This window comes from Notothenia rossii, assembly GCF_949606895.1.
Source record: "Notothenia rossii genome assembly, chromosome: 6".
Classification (NCBI taxonomy): domain Eukaryota; kingdom Metazoa; phylum Chordata; class Actinopteri; order Perciformes; family Nototheniidae; genus Notothenia; species Notothenia rossii.
The window spans coordinates 69,824,414-69,847,301 of NC_136909.1; the positions used below are offsets into that span (position 1 = coordinate 69,824,414).

The 22,888-nt window shown below is 39.6% G+C and overlaps 2 protein-coding genes across 8 annotated transcripts in view; both read right to left on the bottom strand.

Moving 5' to 3' along the window:
• Nucleotides 1–419: 419 nt before the first annotated feature.
• On the bottom strand, nucleotides 420–4,957 carry LOC307042163 (uncharacterized protein). Its single transcript, XM_079685887.1, has 10 exons — nucleotides 4,871–4,957; nucleotides 3,133–3,749; nucleotides 2,720–2,842; nucleotides 2,277–2,324; nucleotides 1,729–1,853; nucleotides 1,586–1,641; nucleotides 1,158–1,312; nucleotides 968–1,021; nucleotides 823–884; nucleotides 420–734 (listed from the first exon to the last, which is right to left on the bottom strand). The coding sequence occupies exons 2-10, from the start codon at nucleotides 3,745–3,747 to the stop codon at nucleotides 653–655; spliced, it is 1,320 nt and encodes a 439-aa protein (XP_079542013.1). The 5' UTR covers nucleotides 3,748–3,749; nucleotides 4,871–4,957; the 3' UTR covers nucleotides 420–652.
• A 1,103-nt stretch (nucleotides 4,958–6,060) lies between these two features.
• The window catches only part of pde10a (phosphodiesterase 10A), a 69,437-nt gene continuing 52,609 nt past the window's right edge, over nucleotides 6,061–22,888 (bottom strand). For 5 of the 7 annotated variants that reach the window (XM_079686918.1, XM_079686917.1, XM_079686916.1 and 2 more), the window contains 19 exons: nucleotides 22,021–22,144; nucleotides 20,967–21,016; nucleotides 20,709–20,849; nucleotides 20,144–20,299; nucleotides 19,381–19,431; nucleotides 18,200–18,258; nucleotides 17,598–17,649; nucleotides 16,908–17,050; nucleotides 16,092–16,184; nucleotides 15,721–15,907; nucleotides 14,664–14,806; nucleotides 14,423–14,506; nucleotides 14,191–14,341; nucleotides 13,599–13,754; nucleotides 12,466–12,638; nucleotides 12,217–12,328; nucleotides 11,943–12,023; nucleotides 11,421–11,509; nucleotides 6,061–8,577 (listed from right to left, as the gene is read on the bottom strand). In XM_079686918.1, the coding sequence (XP_079543044.1) occupies nucleotides 8,478–8,577; nucleotides 11,421–11,509; nucleotides 11,943–12,023; nucleotides 12,217–12,328; nucleotides 12,466–12,638; nucleotides 13,599–13,754; nucleotides 14,191–14,341; nucleotides 14,423–14,506; nucleotides 14,664–14,806; nucleotides 15,721–15,907; nucleotides 16,092–16,184; nucleotides 16,908–17,050; nucleotides 17,598–17,649; nucleotides 18,200–18,258; nucleotides 19,381–19,431; nucleotides 20,144–20,299; nucleotides 20,709–20,849; nucleotides 20,967–21,016; nucleotides 22,021–22,144 (2,145 nt within the window). In that variant the 3' untranslated portion in view covers nucleotides 6,061–8,477. The remainder of the gene's footprint in view (nucleotides 8,578–11,420; nucleotides 11,510–11,942; nucleotides 12,024–12,216; nucleotides 12,329–12,465; nucleotides 12,639–13,598; nucleotides 13,755–14,190; nucleotides 14,342–14,422; nucleotides 14,507–14,663; nucleotides 14,807–15,720; nucleotides 15,908–16,091; nucleotides 16,185–16,907; nucleotides 17,051–17,597; nucleotides 17,650–18,199; nucleotides 18,259–19,380; nucleotides 19,432–20,143; nucleotides 20,300–20,708; nucleotides 20,850–20,966; nucleotides 21,017–22,020; nucleotides 22,145–22,888) is intronic. The other 2 variants (XM_079686919.1, XM_079686921.1) reach the window with 1 other exon arrangement.

Consider the following 22,888-nt stretch of genomic DNA (forward strand, 5'->3'; position numbering starts at 1 on the left):
ATATCCAGACCTTTTATTCTGCTTTAAAAGCAGCTCTCTTTTTATTAATTGGCATTCAAGTAGCTCCAGGCTGTACATACAGTTCAACTAATTTGATTTCTACCCCAAGGATGAAGTTGTTCATATTAACAACGCACTGATTGGACTGCCCTGGCCCACAAGAACACCATATGTGAAGTGTCAATTTCACTGCTGTTCATAAAGTGACGGCTGAACAACGAAATCTGACTTTCTCTCACTAAAACAATTGATCAAAGCTGTTTTAAGTATAGTTTTGAGGCTGTTGTACGAGTTGTCCTTGAGTATATTTATGTATGCTACTGTACTTTATACTTCTACATCAACACATTTCAGAAGCAAATATAGTACTTTCATCATTAGTTTAACAGAGCTAGTAGAAAATAATGACTACAAAACTATTCAATATGTAAATTAAGATTTATTATACACAAAACACATGACTGTCTAAAATGTTATGCAATATATTGATTCAGCTTACAGTATATAAAGCAGCTAATGGCGGTGGCAGTTGTAGGCTTTCATCAACAGTGTTATTACTGTAGAAAAAACTAAAGGGCTAAAAACAAAGAAAGATAAAGTAGCTTGCTGGTAGAATTTGTTTCCTTAATTTATTGCACTTTGTATGTCCATCTCACAAAATGATCCCCGGTTTACTTGCTGATGAAGCTATCCACTCTGTGTTGAGATCACTGTGTATTTCGTCCCACAACATCCTATTGGTAGAAAATACAAAAATAAGCATCAGGTAAAAAATGGTCACAAGTCTTACATACATACACGAATATACAATATAACATGTACCGTCTCATGGCCTTGCTTGCTTTCTCTCTGCTCAGTACCATGTTGATGTTGTTTTCCAGATCCTTCAGAGGAGACAAAAACATGACCCACTATCGCATAGCAGAACATGCACTTAGACACAGGAAATAAAAGCTAACTCCCTTGCCTTGTTGGTGATCTTTAGACGGTCATTGGAGGCTATTAGTCTCAATATCTCTTTCTGAGGAAAAAAAACAGGAAAACATAAAAAATAAATAAATAAAGGTTGATGTTTAATGTGACATATCAGCCAAAATGTTTACTTCTGAGGAACAGGGCGAATAAATGAGTATGAACAGCAGTTTATCTCCCAGTACCCTTTGCTCTTTGACGTGTCTTTCAGTGTCTGCGATTGTAACAGAGGACACCGGTTTCCTCTTCACCTCCTCCTCCAGGTGTTGGATCTCCCTCCATGTGCTCAGAACCTGAAGCCTCTTGGATGTGTTGTCCTGCAGCCCTGACAGACACGTATCTGTCCAAACAAAGAGGAGCCTCACACACTATAATACATACTGTACGTACTGTAAATACACACCCCTGCAGGCCCTGTCACAGCTGACTCACTCAAACTACAACACTCTCTTTATGTCTGTTTGCATGACAAAGTCATCATTTGTTCAGTCTGTCCACATCAGAGACACAGGACATTTAGAAGTTAGCATGTGCTGCTGCCTGCAGGGTGATATACAGCAAATGCTTAGAGGTGGTTCACTAATGATTAGATCTATGTAGTCTTGAGACTTACTCTGCGTGTCACTGTCCTCTGCGGTAGCTGGAACATTCTGTGATTTATTTCGGATTCTGAAGTTAAGAAAGAACAAACACACTTAAATAATACTAAGACATAATTGTATACACCTTTTATTGGTAGACAGATGGTTGCATTACCGTTTATTTTCCTCTAGAGCTTTTCTGGCCTCCTGCTCCAGCCTGCAAACCTCTTTTATAGCAAATTCTAAATCTGTTTGGCTTTCTTTTTCATTCGAAAGAGCTTTGAGGGAAGTCTCCAGTGACTGTAACAGAACAACAACATAAACATGTTACCATGTGCAACTGTGAGGTTATACTCTTGCCTCTAAAAGAAGGACCCCAGCCCTGAGGACAGTCCCTAATGGAAAAATGACCATGAAAATGAACGATGATCCCTGTGACACAAGTTACCTTTGACCCTTTAGAATGTGACTGAACAAAAGGTGCGGTTTTGTGACATTACAAGGACTTTGTATTCAAAAGTCAGATATGAGGGCTAAAGTTTGCACGTTTATAGGAAGAGACATTTTCACACACCATTAAAAGCAATTTCTAGACTTTGGAATGCAAGAGCTTGATAATCCATCCCACTAAACATGAAGCCACCACTCTTTCTTACGCGTCTTCTTCTTCTTCTGATATGTCTTAAGTAATTATTAGAAAACAGTAGGAGCAGTGTGATTTACCATGCCGTGGGAAGCCATCAAGTGGTTGACATACAAATCATAATCTGTCTGGAAGAAAGAGAAAACATCATTTATAACATTATATACTATAACTATGTGTATTTTGTAAAAAAAATAGATGCAATTAATACGTTATTTAAGTTTGGAATAGTAGTATAGTATATATATATATAGTATATAATAAGTATAGTATCTTACTGTAGCAAGTATATTATGCTTTAATAAAGTAATACAAAAATGGTGTAATAAATGGTTTTCTAATGGATGAGCACTGATGCAACCGTTGCCTTGTGATGACCTGCTCCCAGACGCATCATGACCAATGGTTCCAATGGTTGCTCTACTTCCACTTGATACACCCGGGACTCCCTGTCTCTTGGCTCTAATACGTCTGACAGCACATGCTAAAAATGTGTTAGTGGGTACAGAGCAAATGGAAAAACCTTAATTTCCCTCAGGATGCGTCCAAATACTGGCGAGTCCTCACATACATCATCAAAGACGTCACTGAACACCGCAAGGCGGTCTCTGCTGGGCCAGCTCCGCGCTGACAACCTTCTCAGCTCCTGCGTATGACAGGAACACACACACACACACACACACACACACACACACACACACACACACACACACACACACACACACACACACACACACACACACACACACACACACACACACACACACACACACACACACACACACACACACACACACACGATGGCAAGTTAAGATGAGTGTTAGAACCCATGCATGTTATTCAGGTTTGACAGGGTGCTTCAGAGTTGCCATCTAACGTTAAATTAACATAGAACATATCAAAATGGGCAAATACAAAAATTGTGACCGTTCTGACCTTTTGTAATTTCCTCTCATGAATTTCAGCAACATTTATTCCACCCCAGAGGTCCTGCATGGCTATGTCTTGCCCTCTGAACAGTTGTTTTGTCTTTAGCTGGCCATTTTTGTTCAGGCCTTTCTCATCAGAATGCTGTTTCTCCTCCGAATCAGTAGAAGAACTAGACATTTTTGGGGAGAAGGCTTTTTGGTGGACTGGCAGAACGTTTGAGGAACAGTTAACAACCGTAGGTAGACTTGTATCTTCTCTTTTGTCTGTATGTGGAGACACATTAGTAGCCTGATCTTGAGTTGACCTTGAGGCTTCAGACTCTACTGAAGAAGCGACAGTGGAGAACTGGGAGAGACGCTCTTTCTTTTCTTTCTTCTTCACATAGGTAAGTGTTTTCGTCTGTGTCTGCTGGGGTGTCAGAGGGTTTTGGGGTTTGTCTAGGCTCTTCCAGAAGGACTGCTTTGTCTCGCTGTGAGGCTGAGGCTGGTTCAGACTGCGGGCCCCCAGATGACCTGAGGAGTAGGACAGGATATCGGTCTTCTGACCAGCTTCAGCCGCCAGCAGCAGTCTGTGGATGTCACTCCTGAAGCACCCGGGGCTCGGCTTACACCTGCTGGACATGGCTTCGAAGCCACAAAACAAGATGTTGTAAAGACAGTGACACCAGGTGACAAAACATGTTTTCATGCAACATAATTGTGATGATCCATTAAAAAAATTAAAACTAAACAATTTGAATACATTTATTTAAAACCTGCCTATACAGTAGTTAGAAAAAACTAGAAAGTAGTTTGAAACAAGCTTGAATAACATTACATGCTGGTAAAGCTCTGCCTAGGGCTCTCAAAATGTCTTTTTTTGAATTAATGAATTATGTTTTTCGTAGCACTAGGTGCCATTTCAGCCCTGTAAATATAGACAAAAAGTTTAAGTAGGCTATAGTGCTGAAGTATAAAAAATATATTTTGGTGCAGCTCAGAACATTAGCTCAAATAATTACTGTTACTGTGAAAAATAGTAACAGGGTGGACATTGTATACTAAACTCGGCAATTGCTACCTGTGTGCTGATAATTAAGCTAGCACTTTGTGACAACCATATTTTTACAAAAAATGATCAGTTTCCACTAAAAATAAGTATAACATAGTGGACACGTTATGCTTTACCGCAACAGTCAAGCTCTTTATGAAGAGTGAAGAGTGATACTTGTACACGATGTTCCCAATCCTTTTTGAGTCATACAATAGCAGATTAGTAAAGGGGCGCGGCCAGGAGGATTTCAATCAGAGTAACACGGGGAACATTCAAACGTGGGACACACTTTTGAAACAACTTAATACAATACAAAATAATTAACAAAACACATTTAAATTTGGTGAGGAATATTAATAAGGGGATTATAAGACAGTGACCAAAATGTTGAATTTGTTTGATTTCTTTTTTTTTTTTACATCTGTTATGGAAGTTGACATGGGAGTTTGGCCTACTCAAATCTGAGTAATTATTTAGAATTTTGAATATCTTGGGTATATAACATTGTTTCTTTTATGGTAAAAAAATAATAATACAAATAAGCATTCGCCCCTTAAAATGCAAATGCTGATATAATTTTTTGGGGACCAAAATGGCACCGAATGCCAAACTAGCACGAATTCGACCAAAGTGCTTCCCGTTTTGGTTTTACATTACTTACATTGCAGTAAAAACGTTTTAAGGAAGCAGAAACCACAAGTATTAATCTTACCTTTAGCTAGTTGTACTTTTTGTCACAACACAAAGTAAACTTGCCTCACGGCCCAAGCAGTTTTTCTTTGCTCGGTCTCCATGGAAACCTAAGCGCGTAATGTCTGCGTTGCGTTCACTGTCTTGATAATAACCGTACCCATGAGTTTTGACGTGCTAGATCTAATTAACACATGATGAGGCGTATAGGCGAAGTTTTAAAGTGTATGCACCTGTACAGTACAGACATTTATTTTACATTTGGCACATTGTGCACAGTAAGTTTAGGTTTATGAGTATGCAAAGCCAAGCATTAATGAAAAATAATTTAAATATTTTGGAATTAGCTTCTATTATGATTTATTTGAGGGATGATTATGAGTCATTACGAGTGTTTTTAAAAATGATTTACATGCTGAAAATAACGCTTAGTCGTATTATTTAAAATAAAGACATTACTTCTTGCAATTCATGACACACATGAAATAATTTAACCAATCAAAGAAGTTGGGCTTCACTTTTTAAATCAATATATTTCGAGTAGAGAAACGGCAGGTGGTATTTTATATGTTCTTGTTCCTGCAAACTCTCAACAAACATCAGAAAGAGAGTGTTGAAGATTTTTGGAGATCAAGCCGGGACTTGTAAAGCAGGGGCGGATTGGAATATTTTGAGGCCATCAGCAATGGCAAACAAAGGTTTTAATGAATCCTGAATCCCATATAAGGGTTGTGAAGGTTGTTAAATATGCTCAAGATCCATAAACAATACTGTAGCATGTATATACATACTTATTATTGTGACTGCCCAAATCCTTGCACAAAGTAACCCAATGAGCCGACAAATCGTGTAAACTAAAAGGACATCTTGTTACTGCCCAACTCCTGTACACGCTTTAATCAAACTATTATCTTAATTTGTATAATCCACAATCATTTCGTTATAGTGTGCAAGTAAAGGCCCCGTAGTTAGTCTACAAAGCAAGGGGAGTACAAGGGGAGTAACATTTTGGGCTGGAACGACCCGACTAGGCAAGTGGAATAAAATAATTCCGTGGAGGATGGAGGAAGCTCCCAGAAGTTTATCAATAATAAACACATCCTGAATGATGCATTGACACATAACATTCTCTTTGCGGCTATCAATAAAAGAGTATAGTATAATACATGCTGGTCATTCACACAGGAAATAAAGACTAATCAGACAAAGAGATGTCTTTTTTCAGGTATTTATTAAAAGTCATTTGGGCTACTGCTCTTACATTTACAGTTTAAACATTCCGCAATTATTCTTGGTAACAGTAACATGTCAAGACCGTTTTGTTTCTCTTAATGTGAACTTTGTACAAAACAAAAAGGCCAACATTATTTTGCTTTGTATAAAAAATATAAGTTAATTTAAATTTAACTCTAATTAAGAAAATAACAATAGTAATAATAGCAATAATAATTATAATTATCAATAATAATAAAAATGATAAAGATCATAACCTAAACATAGTGCAGACAATGGTATATAACTGGTGCTGAAAAGTAGGAGGGACAGTGCAGTGTTATGGATTTAAACATGTTCTCAGGTGGGGACGGAGTGGAAAAGAGACGGTCAAAAGCATTGTTTCTCAAACGCAAACACACACACATACACACAGTGTACACACTAAGTCTGAAAGTGCACCACCGCCATTCAGTTTAGCGCAATCAGAGCATCTCAGTCTGTACAAACTAATTCCTAGATTGCCCACAGCATACACCTGTGTGCAAAATGATATATAAAGGTCAGTTTAGGTGCATGCTAATTGTTGCTCTTGGTTGAAGCTTACTGGAAGCCATTCTGAAACGTGAGACGGAACACAGCATGGAAACTGATGGCGCACTGACCCACGTGCCTCCACCATTTTGCAATCAACAAAACATTCATCATAAATGTACATTCACACCATTGGGGGCCACAGTACCAGTTGTAAAAACAAATTATTTTAGCGTTATTTTCAGTCTTGGAGGGACGATGACCATTGGAATGACAGTTTCAGACAAGAAATATTGTCTTTTGGAAGATCTCGGAAACTCATTTTGAAAGAGTCCAAATGGACCCCCTTGCACGGCGCTGGAGAGGACGATTTATTTTCTTGGACAGGCCATGGGGAACCTGTGTTACACACCTGCAGAGTCAACCAAACATTCTTGTGTTGCAATCCCAGAGATAGACACATGATGCACTTTATCCCAACAGGTCTGACATTTTGGGAAAACATGAAGCTGACCATTTGTGAGACTTCTGTTGAGCTGCTCTGCCTGGCAACTACAGCAAAAAGGGTTCAGTGTCATAAATGTTTCACACTGTAGCTTTTAACCCAGCAAGGACACCCGTCTATGTCAAAAAGAGTCAGCATAGTCTTTGGTGACTCATTCTCCTATTCATCACTCCCTAACCATGTTGCTATACATCAAGGTTCCGTCTAGACATTACATAAGCAAGTCAACATGTTGTGTCACTGCAAAACATCTTTAGAAGCTGCTGGGACACCTAACCAACTTGTGCAGTATCCTCATGTTTTATTCATGGATGCAGAAATGATTACTGATTAATGAGGAGAAACCAGATTGCTGTGTAAAATAATGTATGAGGAGATAGTGGCGTGAAATATAACAGTAAAAATACAATAGTATACAAGCTTACTTTATTATAAGCCTGCACAGTACTATACTGTGACTGGTGCTATTTGTGCATCTTCTTTGTCCTGCAAATATTACTACTGCTGGCCTGGGGACAGATCCTGCTATTCAGATGTTGTTAGATGGACTATGCAGCAGGTTCCTAAATGCCAGGAGGGTCCGGGGGTCGTGCTGTGGGGTCCACTTCAGGGAGAAACATTGTGACTCTCTTGTGACTGTGTCCACAAGTGTCCACATTATCTAACTCTGCTCGTCCCAGTTCCTCCACGTTTAGCCGAATACGCTGCGGGGGGTTTCTCCACGTAGAATAGGCTGTATGTCTTTATTATTCAAGTACTGCAAAGGATTTTTGCTCAAAAAGTAATCAAAAAAACATTCTGACATCCACCTTCTCAGTAAGGTGGCATTAAACCATACATCTGCTCTACACATTCCTCCTGTCTCTGGAAATACCTTGCTGAAGTAGTGCACGTACGATAAACCTACCACAGAAGGCAAACAGTACCATTTCAAATCAAAATAAAAAAAGCCTGAACCGACAACAAGATTTCATATATGTCTAGCCTGTGAAAGGTTCAGAGTAAGGCCTCTGCAAATACAAGACCACAAAAGAATCAGCTCATATAAAATAAAATAAAAATCATAAAATAACGGAGCCAAAATTAAACTACCAAAACGGCACAAGTCCATTCTACCAAATGAATTCCCAAGCTGAGTGGATTTAGAGTTATGGGTCCAAGTTCTTCCCCATCGGTTGTCTGTCAGTCTCTGGGATCTGTGAAACCGTCAGTGCTGACACCTCCGTCACCCAATGAGGTAACTGTGTGTTTTCAAAGTCAGGTCGCCTTCAGCTGATCCGTCTCCTGCGAACACAGGATGTGGGTTTTCCCCCTACGACCAAGTCCGTGGCAGGATTCTTGTTGCATTCCTTTGGTGGGCCAGCAACCCCTTTGGTAGTCAGTTGTCCACCTTCACAGGGCCTGGATCACAAGGCCGCTCGGGCACGACGTCCTCCACCTCTCCCCGCGAGATCTTCTCCCATTGGCTCAGGTTATCCCTGCAAACACAAAACACTTCCATCAGACTCTGCATGCTGTCACAATCAGGACTGTGCTACTAACTCATTATCTTGGAATCTGAAACAAGCAGATGTTGTTGTATGTGGTTTACATTTAAAAAACAACCAAAAATATTTCTTATTCAACATTTTGTATGTTTTATAATGTAGTAAAGCACAGTATGTTGAAAAATACAACACTCTTATTTATACATTAATCAATCATTTTTTATTTTGAAAATCATGTCAGTATGAACAAATACAACCTAATAAGGCAAAAATGATTCATGTATTTATAAAGCTATTTTCAATTTTCTATCTGTCATAAATAAACCAGCGACTGTATTCACCATGACACAGACAGTCTGTGGTTTGTACTTGTTTAACTTTTGTCAAGTTTCTGAACAGATATGAGGAGCTGTGAGCTCTGAGGGCTGACAGCTAACGGCTGATGTTGGTTTTGTCAGAGTCATAGAGAGATAATTAGAGATTTCTCTCTAGGGCTCTGGGTTTTGTGTTTGGCATTGAAGATGACGTCACGGCTCCGCCTACACTGCGTTACGGCCCCTACACACGGCGGCGGGCGGCGTGCGTTGTCGCTTGCCGGCGGGGGGGCTGAAACTCGACCAACAACCAATCACATGAACCTCCCGCCCCAGACACAAGCACGCGGTTTGATTGGCTAGAGCTTGTACTGGCATATGATTCGAGCACCGCGAGAGAAGCTAAGCTTTGCTCCCACAATGCAGTTCGGCGAATCATGACGTCACCCCATTCAAAGTGAATGGGCAGAAGCGTTGAAGCGACAAATAGAGTTATAAACTGAGCTCTATTGGGGTCTTTAAAACTAACGCGTGCACACACACAGCAGCAGCCCTCTACTTGCTACAAACTTAAATATGAAAAGGTTCGACTACGCATACACAAACATAATCTCGGCTTGCACAGCACGCTCACAGGCATAGATTTAGCAATAATGCATTGCGCACCTTGGAGGTGCAGTGCAGGCATATTGTCATTCAAGAGATGTGTAGTTCTTTTGGAAAACATGTTTTTCTTTTAGCCTATTTACCTCGTTAACGTAAATAATACGCATTACATTGACACATGCATTATTTGTGATTAAAATAATGGTTGTTGGTCATGTATTAGCGACCCGCACAGATGTATGATTTCACTGCGTCCGTGGGAGCTCAGACCCCTCCTTATGGGAACTCAGCTCCCATTGGCTCCCACATAACCCTGCGTGCGAGGCCCTGCAGTGGAAATGCGCCATTAATGAAGTGTTCTTCTGATGGAACTAGTTAGTTGGCACAGAACAGTAAAACACTTTGCTGCCACAAGGGTGTGCAACTGATGTTAAAACTAGTATGAATCTTATTTAGTGAGAGGCAATCAGACCTTTAAACCCAAACGAAATATGCACTTCTAACAATAAAATAAAGTTAAAAAAATACCAGGATAATAACAATTATGGTTCTGAGGAGATCCTTAATGAATGTCAACAGATTGCTATACAAAAGCTCCAATAAACAAAACTGTATTCAATTCATAAATGTAATTATTTTTGCAACAATGAAAAACACATGTCACTACAGCACCATGAAATCCATTGATCATCTGTAGTAGCATGAAGGTAACCTCTCCCCCTATGATGTCATCAAGTGCTGCCCTTTGCTGCCATCCCTTCACTGAGCCAGTTTACACGTCTGTGTCAGATCACCACAACAAGCAGCCGGGTTCCGCGGGGTCTGCGCGGGGTTTGCACGGCCCACCCAGGGCCCGGTGCTGACGTACGGTCGGGGCTTAAATATTACACCGCTCACTTTGTTTGCATTCCCGGGGATCAAGGTCAAAATGCTTTTAAAGAGCAACGAGCTTACCCCAGGAGGGGCGGGCAAATGTGCCACATGATCCTGTCCAACAGGCAGAAATGACACATAAAAAGCATTCTTACACTCTTATCAAATGTAAAAACACACACACACAAGTGCATAGTGATAAGAAGCAACTACGTGTGCTTACTCAAGTCCTGTACTGAGTGTGACTCCATTACAGAGGGAAGTCATGTGCTTTTCTGCTTCCCTACATTTATGAGATGACTTAAGTTATTCATTTCTTTGCAGATAAAGATTTCAAAAAACGTATAATGACAAAAATAAAATACAATGCATTGTTAAACAGTAAACAAACAACATAAGCTCTTTTGAGACCAGCTACACACATTTGATTACATCTTCATTATTACTGCATCAAATATGTAATAATGTAGAAACTAGGGCCCATTTAGCTGCAAAGTGAGTCATTTACTTCACACTCTTCTTAATTCTACTTTTTTTCTTTAAAAATAATGGGTTTAGTATTTTCATTTTTGTAAAATGCTTTCATGTGACACTTGTCTATCTGAATACGTTTTCAAAAAGGTCTGATCACATGTTTTTTAAATCTTATATCAGGGCAGTAGCATGTGTGTTTTGTTTGTATTTTGAGTGGAACTCTTGGAATGTGCGCGTTTAAACAATCGTCCTGATCACACCTAATCTTATTTGTCAGGCCAGCTGCTGCTGTTCAGACGAGGCCAGTCCCGCCCCTTTTTGCACGTCAAGATGATGTCATTGCTTCTATTGGCCGCATGAGATGTGCAATCAGCACAAGAAGATAGTGTGAAGTAACTTTTTGTTGTTTTGTGTCTACAAAAATAAACAACACAACAACAATTTTACAGTTAGTTTTTGTAACCTAACACGAAGATACATTTTTTTGAAACTTGGCTTTCTGTCAAAGCAGTGAACGCAGAAGGAAGCTTATCCTAATACTTTAAAACTCTAGCTGTGAAAACGTACTTGCAGGCTCTTAGAAGAGGACCGGATGGAGGGAAAAGCGACAATAGTGTCGTGTAGCACGGAACTGCAACAGCATTGTAGAATCCCACCTGAAAGATAATGACGGAAAATAAATAAACCAACAGAGGAGAATAGACAATAGAAGCAATAAATAAATGTATGTAAAACTTTAAGAAATATTCTGGAATGCTATTTGACTTGTCTTTAATCTCTTTAGTCATTAAAAAGTGTCCAAATAAATGTATGATGTCTGGGGTGTCCTACATTTCCACACTTATATATACTACTTAAACATTCCAAAAACTGACGTCCCCATTTTCCAACTATTGGCAATCCTACCTTGTCATTCCTTAGCATTAGCATTAGCCTCTAGCACTTCCTAAAATGGCTTACAGTCAAATCTAGCTTCCCTATTGTTTTTATTCTGTATACCTTCCTAATGCAGAAATGTGAATCTCTTTGAGTGGGGTCTTGGGAGAATGAGCCTGGTGAGAGACAAAAGGGTAAAAATGCTGGTCTTACTTGGCCTTGAGGAACTTCATCTTTCTTGTCTCTGTCCATCATAGGGATCGGCTGCAACCCAATCTTCTTCATCTCATCTCCCTGTGGAGGAAAAAATGAGGAGAGAAACTGTGATGAATCCTCTGACCACTAGACGACAGTATTTGACACTCTGCAAAGTGTAAGACACCTAGGGGTATCAGCTTTTATTGGTGACAACAGACGCCTGACTGTTATAAGTGGAGGTACTAAATTACACTCAAACAGTTTAAACTCCAACAGGATCCCAGTGTACCTCAGCCCAGAACTCAGCATAGATGTCGTTGGCGGTGAGTCGTGTGATTTGCCACTGCTTGGTAACAGAACACAGGTCACATGCTGTCATCATCAGACCAATCACACGGTCCCTGGAGGGGAGCAAAGCCTCATTATAGCCATGAGGAGAAACTCAAAGTGCCGTTTGTGTGCAGCATGTCCGCGTGTGATGCTATGAGGCCCGACCTGACCTGTGTATGTATAGTGTGTGTTTGTGTTGTGACCTCACCTGTGTGTGAGGTTTTTCAAGTCCAGCACACTTGTGTTCATCAGCTCCGACAGCTGCTGGTGGTTGTTGAAGTACAGGGCGAGGTCAGTAGCGATGATGGCCTTCCGGATGATCTCCAACACCTGCTCGTACTCGCTGGAATTCAGGTTGGAGAAAATATTGTGCCCTTCCAGCTATGGGAAACAAAGAGATCAATAAAAAAGCAAAAGCTCCACTTATGAGGCGTTCGGCTCAGCTGGATTACAGAAGCCTGTAATTCATCTCAGGCCATCGCAGGTTCACGCAGATCCTGGACGGAACAGAAGAGGGCACTCTGAACTAAATCATATCATGTACCTAGAATAGTGTGCTTATGTAAACCTTTGCTTGTTTGGAAATATATGTTAATTTAAGTATTGGAAAATGCTCTATCACTGTGTCTATCAGTGTTTATTTGTTGGCTTATAATGGTGTCCTGCTTTCTGCTACAAGAGAGAGCCAATACTAACTAACATATTACATATAAAGAAAAATGGCTCAGGGTAGCACATCCCAGATTTCCAAATCAAGGACAACAAATACTAGCATTTTACCCGTTTAATTAGAGCACACATGGCAATAGATATACGCTCACACATTTCGCCCCCAGAGGTAAAAAATGAATGTGACAAATAGGATGCTTTTAAACTTTATCCAAAGTTGTTCAAAACTAAAATGAGTCAGTGTGACATTAGAGGAATTTGCTTGTGAAAGGATATCATTTTTGGATAAGTTTAAAAAGAAAATGAAAATATCTAATGCACTACAAAGTGGTTATTGTAGTGTAATAAGTTAAAGGTGAGTCACATTTTTTTTAAAAATTTTATTATTTTAATATTTGTATTTGAGATGTATAAGTTGAAAAACGACAGAAATAAACTAAATGTTTTTGAGCTATTTTGTATTTTCTGCGATTCTTTTGCAAGAGTGACGGAATATTTTTGCCCACATTCCGCAAGTCTTCACATGTTGAAATGCTTAAATAATGGAAATGTTAAGTAAAGCACACATATATATATATATATATATATATATTTATATATAAATATTAGCATTCAAAATTATGAATTAGTAAAAATTTTGACTTTAATTGTACAGAAACTTCTGTTTTCTACCTGCAGGATGGAGACGGTCTGGGAGAAGTGGTGCTGCTCCATGGTGGAGGTGGAGTACAGAGCGGCCAGCGGGTGGTCAAACTTCTGCAGGTACGAGTTGCTGTACCCTCGGTGGTCCAGATCATGGCACAGGCAGGCGATCAACAAACCTTTCTTCTGTTAACCACAGGGGGAAGATCAGAAAGACAAATCACAAAGATTAAATTAGATCAAATATACTTTATTAATCCCAAATTGGGATTTTTTTTCGTCGTAACACAAGGCATTGAGTCGAAAATAAACAAACATAACCACAACATAGAAACATCTCAAAATAGAGAATAAAACAGAACTTAAAAGTAAAATATATACATATTGAAAGTGAAGGATATAATCTGTCGACTATCTGTCAAATATACACTATGAAGAGCCAATTACAGCTAGGTACAGCTATTTACATTTAGTGTGCATGACACAGCATATTAAATAAAATGTAAAAGGTATAGTGTGGAAGACACTATATATACAGATGGACAATGGAAAAAGGACCCCGGACACTGATTTTATTTAGTTTTGTCCTGTAGTAAAATCCAGACCCAAAATGTTAACAAACCTCTAGCTCTGTGAACATCCCGGAGGTTTTCTGCAGGATGGCGTACATACAGTGAGCCACCGTCACTGCATGCTTCCAGTTGTGGTATGGCACACGCCTGTAGTTCTTCCTCACCGACATAGTGAACCGACACAGCTTCTCCAGCTCAAAGCTACACACGGAAAGAAAAAGGAGGATCAACAATAACTAATCTTAAGCTTTGATGAAGGTGCTGACACTGACAACACCTTACCTGGTCTTTCCACAGGAGTTATGAACCATGTAGATGAAGACAGCAGGCCAGATCTCCTCAAAGGGGCTAATGTCAAAGTGGAACCTGGAGGAGGGAGGAAGAGAGTCTTAAATTAGCATTTACAGCACACAGAGGGACTTCTGGACTCTGTCATCGCCACTTTCACCGACACGTGGCACGGACCCAACTACACTCACAGCCGAGATAATCACCAAAAATTCGACCTGGAAGGGGCACTCACATTTCAATCTCTTTATAAATAGGTGTAGGGAGGTTAAGCTGGGTAAGGGTCTTCCATTCTTCTGATGTGCAGATGCTGTGATAAGACAGCTTTTCCATGGTCACTCTGTAAATGCATTCAGAGTGCCGGATCCTGTGGTACATCTGCAGAGACACACAGGACAGGAATTAAAATGTCGAGAGAGAAACTAAACACTCCAGCACTATAAAATAACAGGAGAACATTTTATAAGTCGTTGTTGAATTATTTAGAAATGATTTTAAAGGGGTCAGACAGAGTTAAGTTATCCGCAACAGTCCTGCGTTATATTTTATCTGTCTACAAAAAAAACTGTCTCCACATCTGGTTTGTATCGCTGTCCCCTTCCCAGACAGTCGGGTACAGGCGCTGAGCCGCGCACCTTCCACCACAGATCGGCATAAATCAAGAGTCAGCCCAAGCGAGTTTCCTCAAGACTTGAGGCATAAATTACAGCCAAACATAAATCCTGTCAGCGAACGGATGCAGACTGCTTGTCTTAAAATATTAACACACGCCTCATCAATTTTAAAACCAACTTTGTGACGCTGCTCCTGCGTAAGTTTGTCGCACGAGATGATGGTGAGTCAGGCCCTCACAGAGAGGAGAGGCTTTGACGGACAGACCACACAAACGCAGGCTTCCAGAGCTGATTCGTAAAACGTCTGTGTGTTCCATGTAAGGGATAATTATCACAGACAGAAAAATTGCTTTTATTCTTTTTCATTGAGCAACGCACACTTAAAAACCTTGGAAAAAATGAAATAACTTCTCTGACAAATAGGGAAATCCGCAGCCTAGTAACAGCTAGAAAAAGCCTTCCAGCTACAGAATGAATTTAGGACAGTGATGAGGCCTCTACGTCAAAGGTGCAGAAAATAAGAATCAAGTATTCATGGCCATGAGGAATTATATAATCTACCTACACTGCAAAAGATAAAGCAGGCTTGTGCAGAGAGATAAAAAAAGAATGGAGTGTTGCTGTTGGAGAAAGTCAGTTAGTAATTTTAACATTTGAAGACTGGTTCAGTTTACTCACGTTTGCACAGTGTAAGGCCAGAGCACAGAAGACAGCAAATATCTTAAAGTTGTTCTCATCTGTTTGAGTGAAGGCACTTCCGCTTAGCTTGTTCACCATCTGCACCACACCTATAACGCTCCCCCTACTCACGATGGGCATGCACAGGATGTTACGCGTGGTGTAGCCAGTTTTGAGGTCCACCTCTCTGTGGAAAGAAGCATACAAAAATGAGATGGACAACGCTTAACTGAGGTTGGATTGTGAGAATGAGAGAAAATCGTCAAATAATCTTCCAAGACAAATTATAGCACAACTTCAAGACAGTTAATAGGGCGATTGATAATCAAATACAATGGAAAACATTGGTAAGAGAGTATGTTGGAGTTTACCGGTTGAACCGGGGGTCTGCATAGGCATCTGGGATATTTAAGACTTCCCCTGTCTGAGCCACTTGGCCAGCTATTCCCTTCTCTATAGAAAACCTAGAGAGAGAGCAGAGAGGAGAGGACACATGTTAGCTTAGTGAACTGCCAGGCTGTCGTAGCTGAGTGAAAATCAATAAGGAATCAATAATATGAAAATCCATGTTCAAACCTGATTTTAGAAATGCAATTTACAGCACAAAGTGTGGAGATTTTGATATTTTTATTCAGGGGGTAAAAAGTGATCATGTTCCACTGTCATGATATCACAACTAATTGAAGTAATAAGATTTATCACCCAGTATTTCAATTTTTGATATACTTTATTAATCCCCGTGGGGAAATTGTTTCTCTGCATTTGACCCATCCTAGTGTTAGGAGCAGTGGGCTGCCATTTTGAACGGCACCCGGGGAGCAGTGTAGGGAACGGTGCATTGCTCAGGAACACCTGCTCAGGAACACCTCGGTAGCACTTGGCCTTGCCGGGACTTGAACTGGTGACTTTCCAGTTGCCAAGCCAAGTCCCTATCGACTTCGCCACCACCGCCCAAATTGACTTTCTGTTAGTGGAAGCATTTCCTTCTTTGCTTTCTGTCACCAGAGGAACTTGTTTACTGTACACTATAGTTAACAATGTCTTCTAGGGGCAGGAAACACACCTTGTGGATGTCAAAATAAACTAGCACTTTGCAATAAAAGCTAAGATATATGTAAATCAAAGGTAGACACTTGTAAATGTAATGAATTTAGCACAGTGAAGGAAGTAATGTTAGTCTCACACACCTAATTTCTTTGGTTTTCCTAAAGACAGGTTTTCCTTCTTTCTCCTCCCCGATATCGAACAGGTCGGAGTACAGTTCTTTGTTGTTGTGATCTACCTGGAAGAGTGCGCACCTGTCCGCATTCACCAGGTTTTTTGCATATATCTGCAAAACAACACCAGGGACAGAACCTTATAAGCAATACTGAGAGTTTGAATACAAATAAACACATTAATCTAGCAAAATAACAAAAATGCAGTTTAAACGTTTTCTTGGGATAAAGCAGTTAAATGTGAAGAATGTCAAAAACACACAGTATAAATACAGGTAATTCCAGTTCATTATAGTGTTTGAACCAGATGACTTGAATGACCTGGGATTGACAACACAGTCACAAAGCAATAAAATACATACAAACAGAGAAGTGGGTTTTAGTAGAAAAACAGGAAAATCATATTTTACACTGATCCAAATCCAAATACTGATAATCACTTTCCTATTGTATGTTGAGCGAAGCCTAAACATGTATTAAGTGTGTCAATGTATTTATTATATTAATAACAAACTATTATTTTGAGGAGAAGTATACCTATTATTATGATCATACTGTATATTATTTCCTTTTAACACACATAAACCTAACACACACTCCCAGGATGTGTAGCCTTGAAGACAATGTGAATGAACACATACTTGCAGAAATCACACTCACCATAATATGTTCAAGTAGAGAATCTATTGCCACAATGTTATCAAAGTATGTTCTGTGCGAAAAGAAGAAATGGTGCATTGAGATGTTGACAAATGGGAAGCTCTGATGACGTTCACATTCAAGACATGAAAGCTAACCTAAAATGCAGTCATTTGTTTTTATTGTGTGAAATAATAGGTGATACTTTATTAGGATATCTTGAGTATTTACAACATTTCAAAAGCTTAGTATTTGAGGTTCAACTGTTTTGCTTTGTCTGTAGATATTTACTACTATAGTATATGTGAAGATTAACTATCTCTCAAACATAACATACTCTTAGAGGGTTTTTTTTATTGGTAAAACACATGTTGCGTGAATAATTCAAGTAAATGTACACAGACACAGCCAAACAGCTGAATTGTTGAATCTCAACGAATAAGAAATCTGGTATCCAAATAAAGTGTTACCAAAAGTTTTATTGAACGTTTTACCTGACATGATAAAATATGTACATTCTAATTTATTTAGAATAAAATGACACTGATGTAAATACACTTTTAGTATGTATATTATGAGCAATAATTTAGAGTTAGGAAAACTGTCCCAACAGCAACTCTTACTTTGACACGTCTAGGAGAAAGTCATTGAGCTCAGTCTGTTTGGCGAGGCCTCGGCACACCTGGAAAGACAAAGAAGAAATAGGTCATGACCCTGAGACATATCACACATAGTTCACTGAACACATACAGTACAGCATCATGTGTGTACTGTCAACAAACAAACTTGGTGTCCACACACTTGGCTGTGGGTTTTCAGGAGTTTGAGTAATAACACAGCTTTTTGAAACATTTGTTGACTTCACTTTTATAAAACACTTAAAAATATGGAAAGTATGTTCCCGGTTTCTCTTGAGAAAACGTAACAAACTATTTTCAACACAAACTGACTAAAAGGATAATATCCACATTACATCATTCATTTTTCAATAAAAAAAACCCTGGTACAATACAGCCAGTAAAAATATATACGCTACCCCAATGGGACACAAAAAAATGAGGGTTAACAAACATAGACTTGTACAATTTAAAATATTTCACTGTGCGTGTTATACGCCTTATAGGTTTATTCAGTTCAGCCCAATTGCATATCCTTAATGCTGAGGATATGGCTCAGATAATTGGGAACTCATACACGTGGTTTGGGAGAATTTAATAAAATACATATGTTAGAAACACTACATATAGTCATAACAATGAACCATTGAATATCTATATTTTTTAGACATAAAAAAAGGAAGTTATTTCTCTTGTTTACCAGGAATCTAGGCATCCACCTTCATTCAAACAATAGTGGAGAACAACATATTGCACCCCCGAAAAAGTGTTAAGTGTTACAATGTTATGGTGAATCTATGTAATTAAAAGTATATTGTGCACACAAGTTAATACGTACCAAAAAAGAGGGGCAGTGATCTCTACATAGTTATCTCTATATGTTTTGCAGCGTGCCGCAGCGCTCAGGCTCAGAGGTCCACTGTGGCTCCACTGAGGTGTTGTGCTGTTCTTATGAGAACATTCAGGCGTAATGACGCCCACAGGGAGCTGTTTGTTGAATCTGTGGCTTAGCTGATTGGGCTGGGCCCAGTTACAACCCAGTTCCTGTACACAGTGGATTTCACCCTTTCATGCCCCAGTGCAGAACCAGAACAAACAAAGTCATCCAAGATCATCACAATATTTGGGACGGGGTAGGCTCCCCCTTGCTGAGTCTTTAGTGATGTGTTACAGTACAGCTTACTCACCTGTACTTGATGAATGGCAACTGCTGCCCATGCTAAATTAGCTGTTGCAACCTGGAAAAGAATGTGAAGATTAGCTGCAGGAAATAATAATATATATCACAATTAAAACAAGTTTCACAATAACAAGGATTCATCGCATTTCCTCTGTTGTAACAACATAATGATCTGTTCCGCACATCAGGCACTACAGATTCAGAGCCACTCAGGGCACACGGACACCTGTAACATTGCTGCGTCTGCATGTTTGTATTGTGGATTTAAATTTGAGCAAAATACAATTAAAGCTGCACTAACAGATGTTTTTTTTTTATCACATAACTATAATAAATAATGAGAATTATTTTTAGCTCCATGGAGAGTTTCAATGTTGCAAGCTGATTTCTTTTGGTTCACCTTATGTCACACCCAAAAAATTAACTGAATAAAATCAAAGAAAAATGAGACAACAAATAACTTCATAATCATTATGTCATTTACAAAATATTGTCAAGAGATGGTTTGTGGAAAGATTTGGATTTTAAAGCCTCAAAGCTCATTCACTGAACTTGCTTTGGCAACCTGTACAGTATGTTAAGTTATTTATGTTATTAGCAACTAGTATAACATAACCATAGCCTAAAGATTTTCCACAATCATCTGAACCCCACAAATCTAATAGAGATCTTAATTAATCCAGATTAAAGTGAATACCAGGCTAACTGTAGTTCTGTGAGCCTTGCTCCAGCCTCCCCCTCTTGCTGTGTTTTGTCTGGGTCAGACTGACCTCCTGGTGGCTGAGGTTGAAGGGCTCCTGGCCCCACTGCCGGTGCAGCTCCAGGATGGCAATGAGGTCCCCGATGGCAGTGATGATGGGAAGGCACAGGACAGAGTGAACATGGATCCCTGAGTCCTGCCCTGTGCCGTCGGGGAAGCGCTCGTCCTGCAACACAGATCAATAAAGGTTATTTCACCTGAAGTGCACAGGAGTTTAGCTGCGAAATTCACGGATATAGATGACGAAGAACAAAAATACTTACATTTCCCCCCAGCAGAAAATGTAGGAATTGAAATTAGGGCAACTAACAACTAATGATTTGAAAAAACATCATCTTGATTGATTGATTAGTCCGTTAAATGTCAGTAAGTAATGAAAAATGCCCATCTGTGTTTCCAAAGTCCAAGTTAATGTCTTATTTTGTGTTCAATCTCGACACATAAAACTGAGAAAATCTGAAAACCTCCACACCTGAAACAGCCTTTTCTGCCATTCTAGAATTTAATATAATTTTAATGATGACAAATAAAAGTTTGTAAAAAATAAATGTCAAATTCAAAGAAAACAGCCTTACCCCCATGACGTCCTCTACTAGCAGTGTTTTGTGAGTTTTGGCAACATGAGCGGCGATGGTTGTCCCAAATGCGATGGGGCCCGAGGGGATGAGGCTTGGAGGGCCATCCTTGGTCCCCGTTGGAGTGAACAAACATAAACTCTATAGAGAAGAACAGAAAAGAACAGAGAGGGAAACAGATATAGCGAGAAAAGTAAATGAAATACATGAACTGAATTAGTCTGTAACATGTATTTAGCAAATGTCCTCTCCACTTACTTTGTTGCATTCTCCCAAAAAATAAAGTGCAAATCCATCAGCTTTTGTTGCTGTAGAAATAAAAGACACATGGGTCACACAAAAGGGACAACATTAGCTGTGTGTTCGTGTTACATCCTTTCATATAGAAATATCAAACAATAGAGGTGAGTCTACCCGAGAGGAAAATAAGGACATAACAGTGCAGTTAAAATCTAATAACAATCTATTAACAATGTCCCACATAACAACAAGGGCACTCTGACAGAGGGCTTTGAACGCCATCCAGTTCATCTCATTCCCAGTCCTCCTCTTCAGTCCCATTTCACACTCATATATAGGTCATGTTATCATACAATGGGAAGACGAGAGACCGGAGGATCGACAGTGAATACACAGATGATCAAGAAGTTAATGAGCAGTGTGGTTTGGGTGAAAATTATCTTTTGGTTTGACTCTTTGACAACAGTGAAATGAAATGCACCATGTCCATTGTTAGAATGAAAAAGGTTAACGTCCTAAAAAGAACTTTTTTATGTATGCTCATTTTCTTTGAATGTCTTTTCTTTTTTTTGGAGGAAGTGAACTTTTGTATCATTTTGAAACTTTGAATGTAGTGTATTCAAACCCCCACTCCTTCAGTAAACATAAAATGATAAAGAAAAAAATACAAATAAAAGATAAAGTGTTTTGAAAACGTTCTCTAACGCTGAAAATAGAGTTGAAATAACCCAACTGAATGCATTTGTAGAAAAGTATACAGATTGTTTTAACATATGATTTAAATGTCTAGCTTTTAAAACGGTTGAGTCTTGGTTTGTCAATGTGAATGGGTAGAAGAACTTTGACTATTCAGTTACAATTCATTAAAACACATTTTTAATGTATGCGTTTTTAATACAAATGTATTTACTATTTGACAAAGCTCTTCTTGAGTTATTAACCACAGCAATTATTCTTGTCAAAAATATGTTTGATTGAATTCCAGTAACATATGGACATTATAAAGACGCAAGTGTGATGTGAAGTGAAGCTGAGAGTTTTCTTTGATAAACTGAACCAAGTCTTCTTTCACCTTTTTTGATGATGTTGCACAACTCATAGAGCAGGAGTTTGTTGTCTCCTCCAGTGTCCAGGCGCTGCTCCATGTAGCTGTTGAGTTCGTACACCACACCCTGCATATTTGAGTCCTGGTACTGCTGGACACAAGGCACACCGATATTGCAACTCCACAGTTTTGCATAAAAACTGAGATTGAGTTTCCAAAAATCAACATGCTGCAATCTGTATTGTTACTGCAGCAGCTAGCTATTACTCAAACTGGGAGATTTTTTTGAATGAAAGAGGATCATCTTCCTGCCATTCACAAAGACACAGCCATTCATCACAACATTACCCTCCACCCCACCATTACACCGCCCTCCACTGATGCATGCTTGCTAAGGGATCCCCCTGCAGTCCCTAAGGAGGCCACCTGAGCCCCTCTGCTCTGATTAGAGTCCCGGCAAGCTCTGCTGCTCAGCCTCAGCTTTAAAGTGTGGTTATGTAAGAGGCAGACCTCCTGCCTTGTCGGGCCAGAGAACCGTCTATTTCTGCGCCTGAAGAGAGGGTGAGGGCAGGACGGCAGGGAGAGTGGCGTACTAGAAAGCCTCCCTCAAGGGAAGCCTTCTATCCTCCCACATCCTGTTTGCACAGACGTATGGATGACGCACCGAGGGGTCGAGTGGCCCTTGTTTTTTTTTCTCTGTGTGTGAAGTCCCTTTACCCGGATCAGGGGCCCTGCTGCGGGCGCTGACACCAGGCCTCTGAGGGCTGTGAGGGTGTCAGGATGACAAAGGTGTGAACATACGTGTTTGCAGCACAGTGGAGCTACTTTTTCCCATAAATCCCTGCCAAGTCACTCGCAGGACATGCTAACAATGCAGCAGCTTATTTTCTTGGTT

What these genes read in the sequence shown, in the direction of transcription:
- LOC307042163 (XM_079685887.1), bottom strand. Translation starts at nt 3,747, where the DNA reads ATGTCCAGCAGGTGTAAGCCGAGCCCCGGGTGCTTCAGGAGTGACATC. An exon ending in GACACGTCAAAGAGCAAAGG is followed by an intron (nt 1,022 to 1,157) that starts GTACTGGGAGAT and finishes TTTTTTCCTCAG; the next exon opens with AAAGAGATATTGAGACTAAT. An exon ending in GCAAGCAAGGCCATGAGACG is followed by an intron (nt 735 to 822) that starts GTACATGTTATA and finishes TTCTACCAATAG; the next exon opens with GATGTTGTGGGACGAAATAC.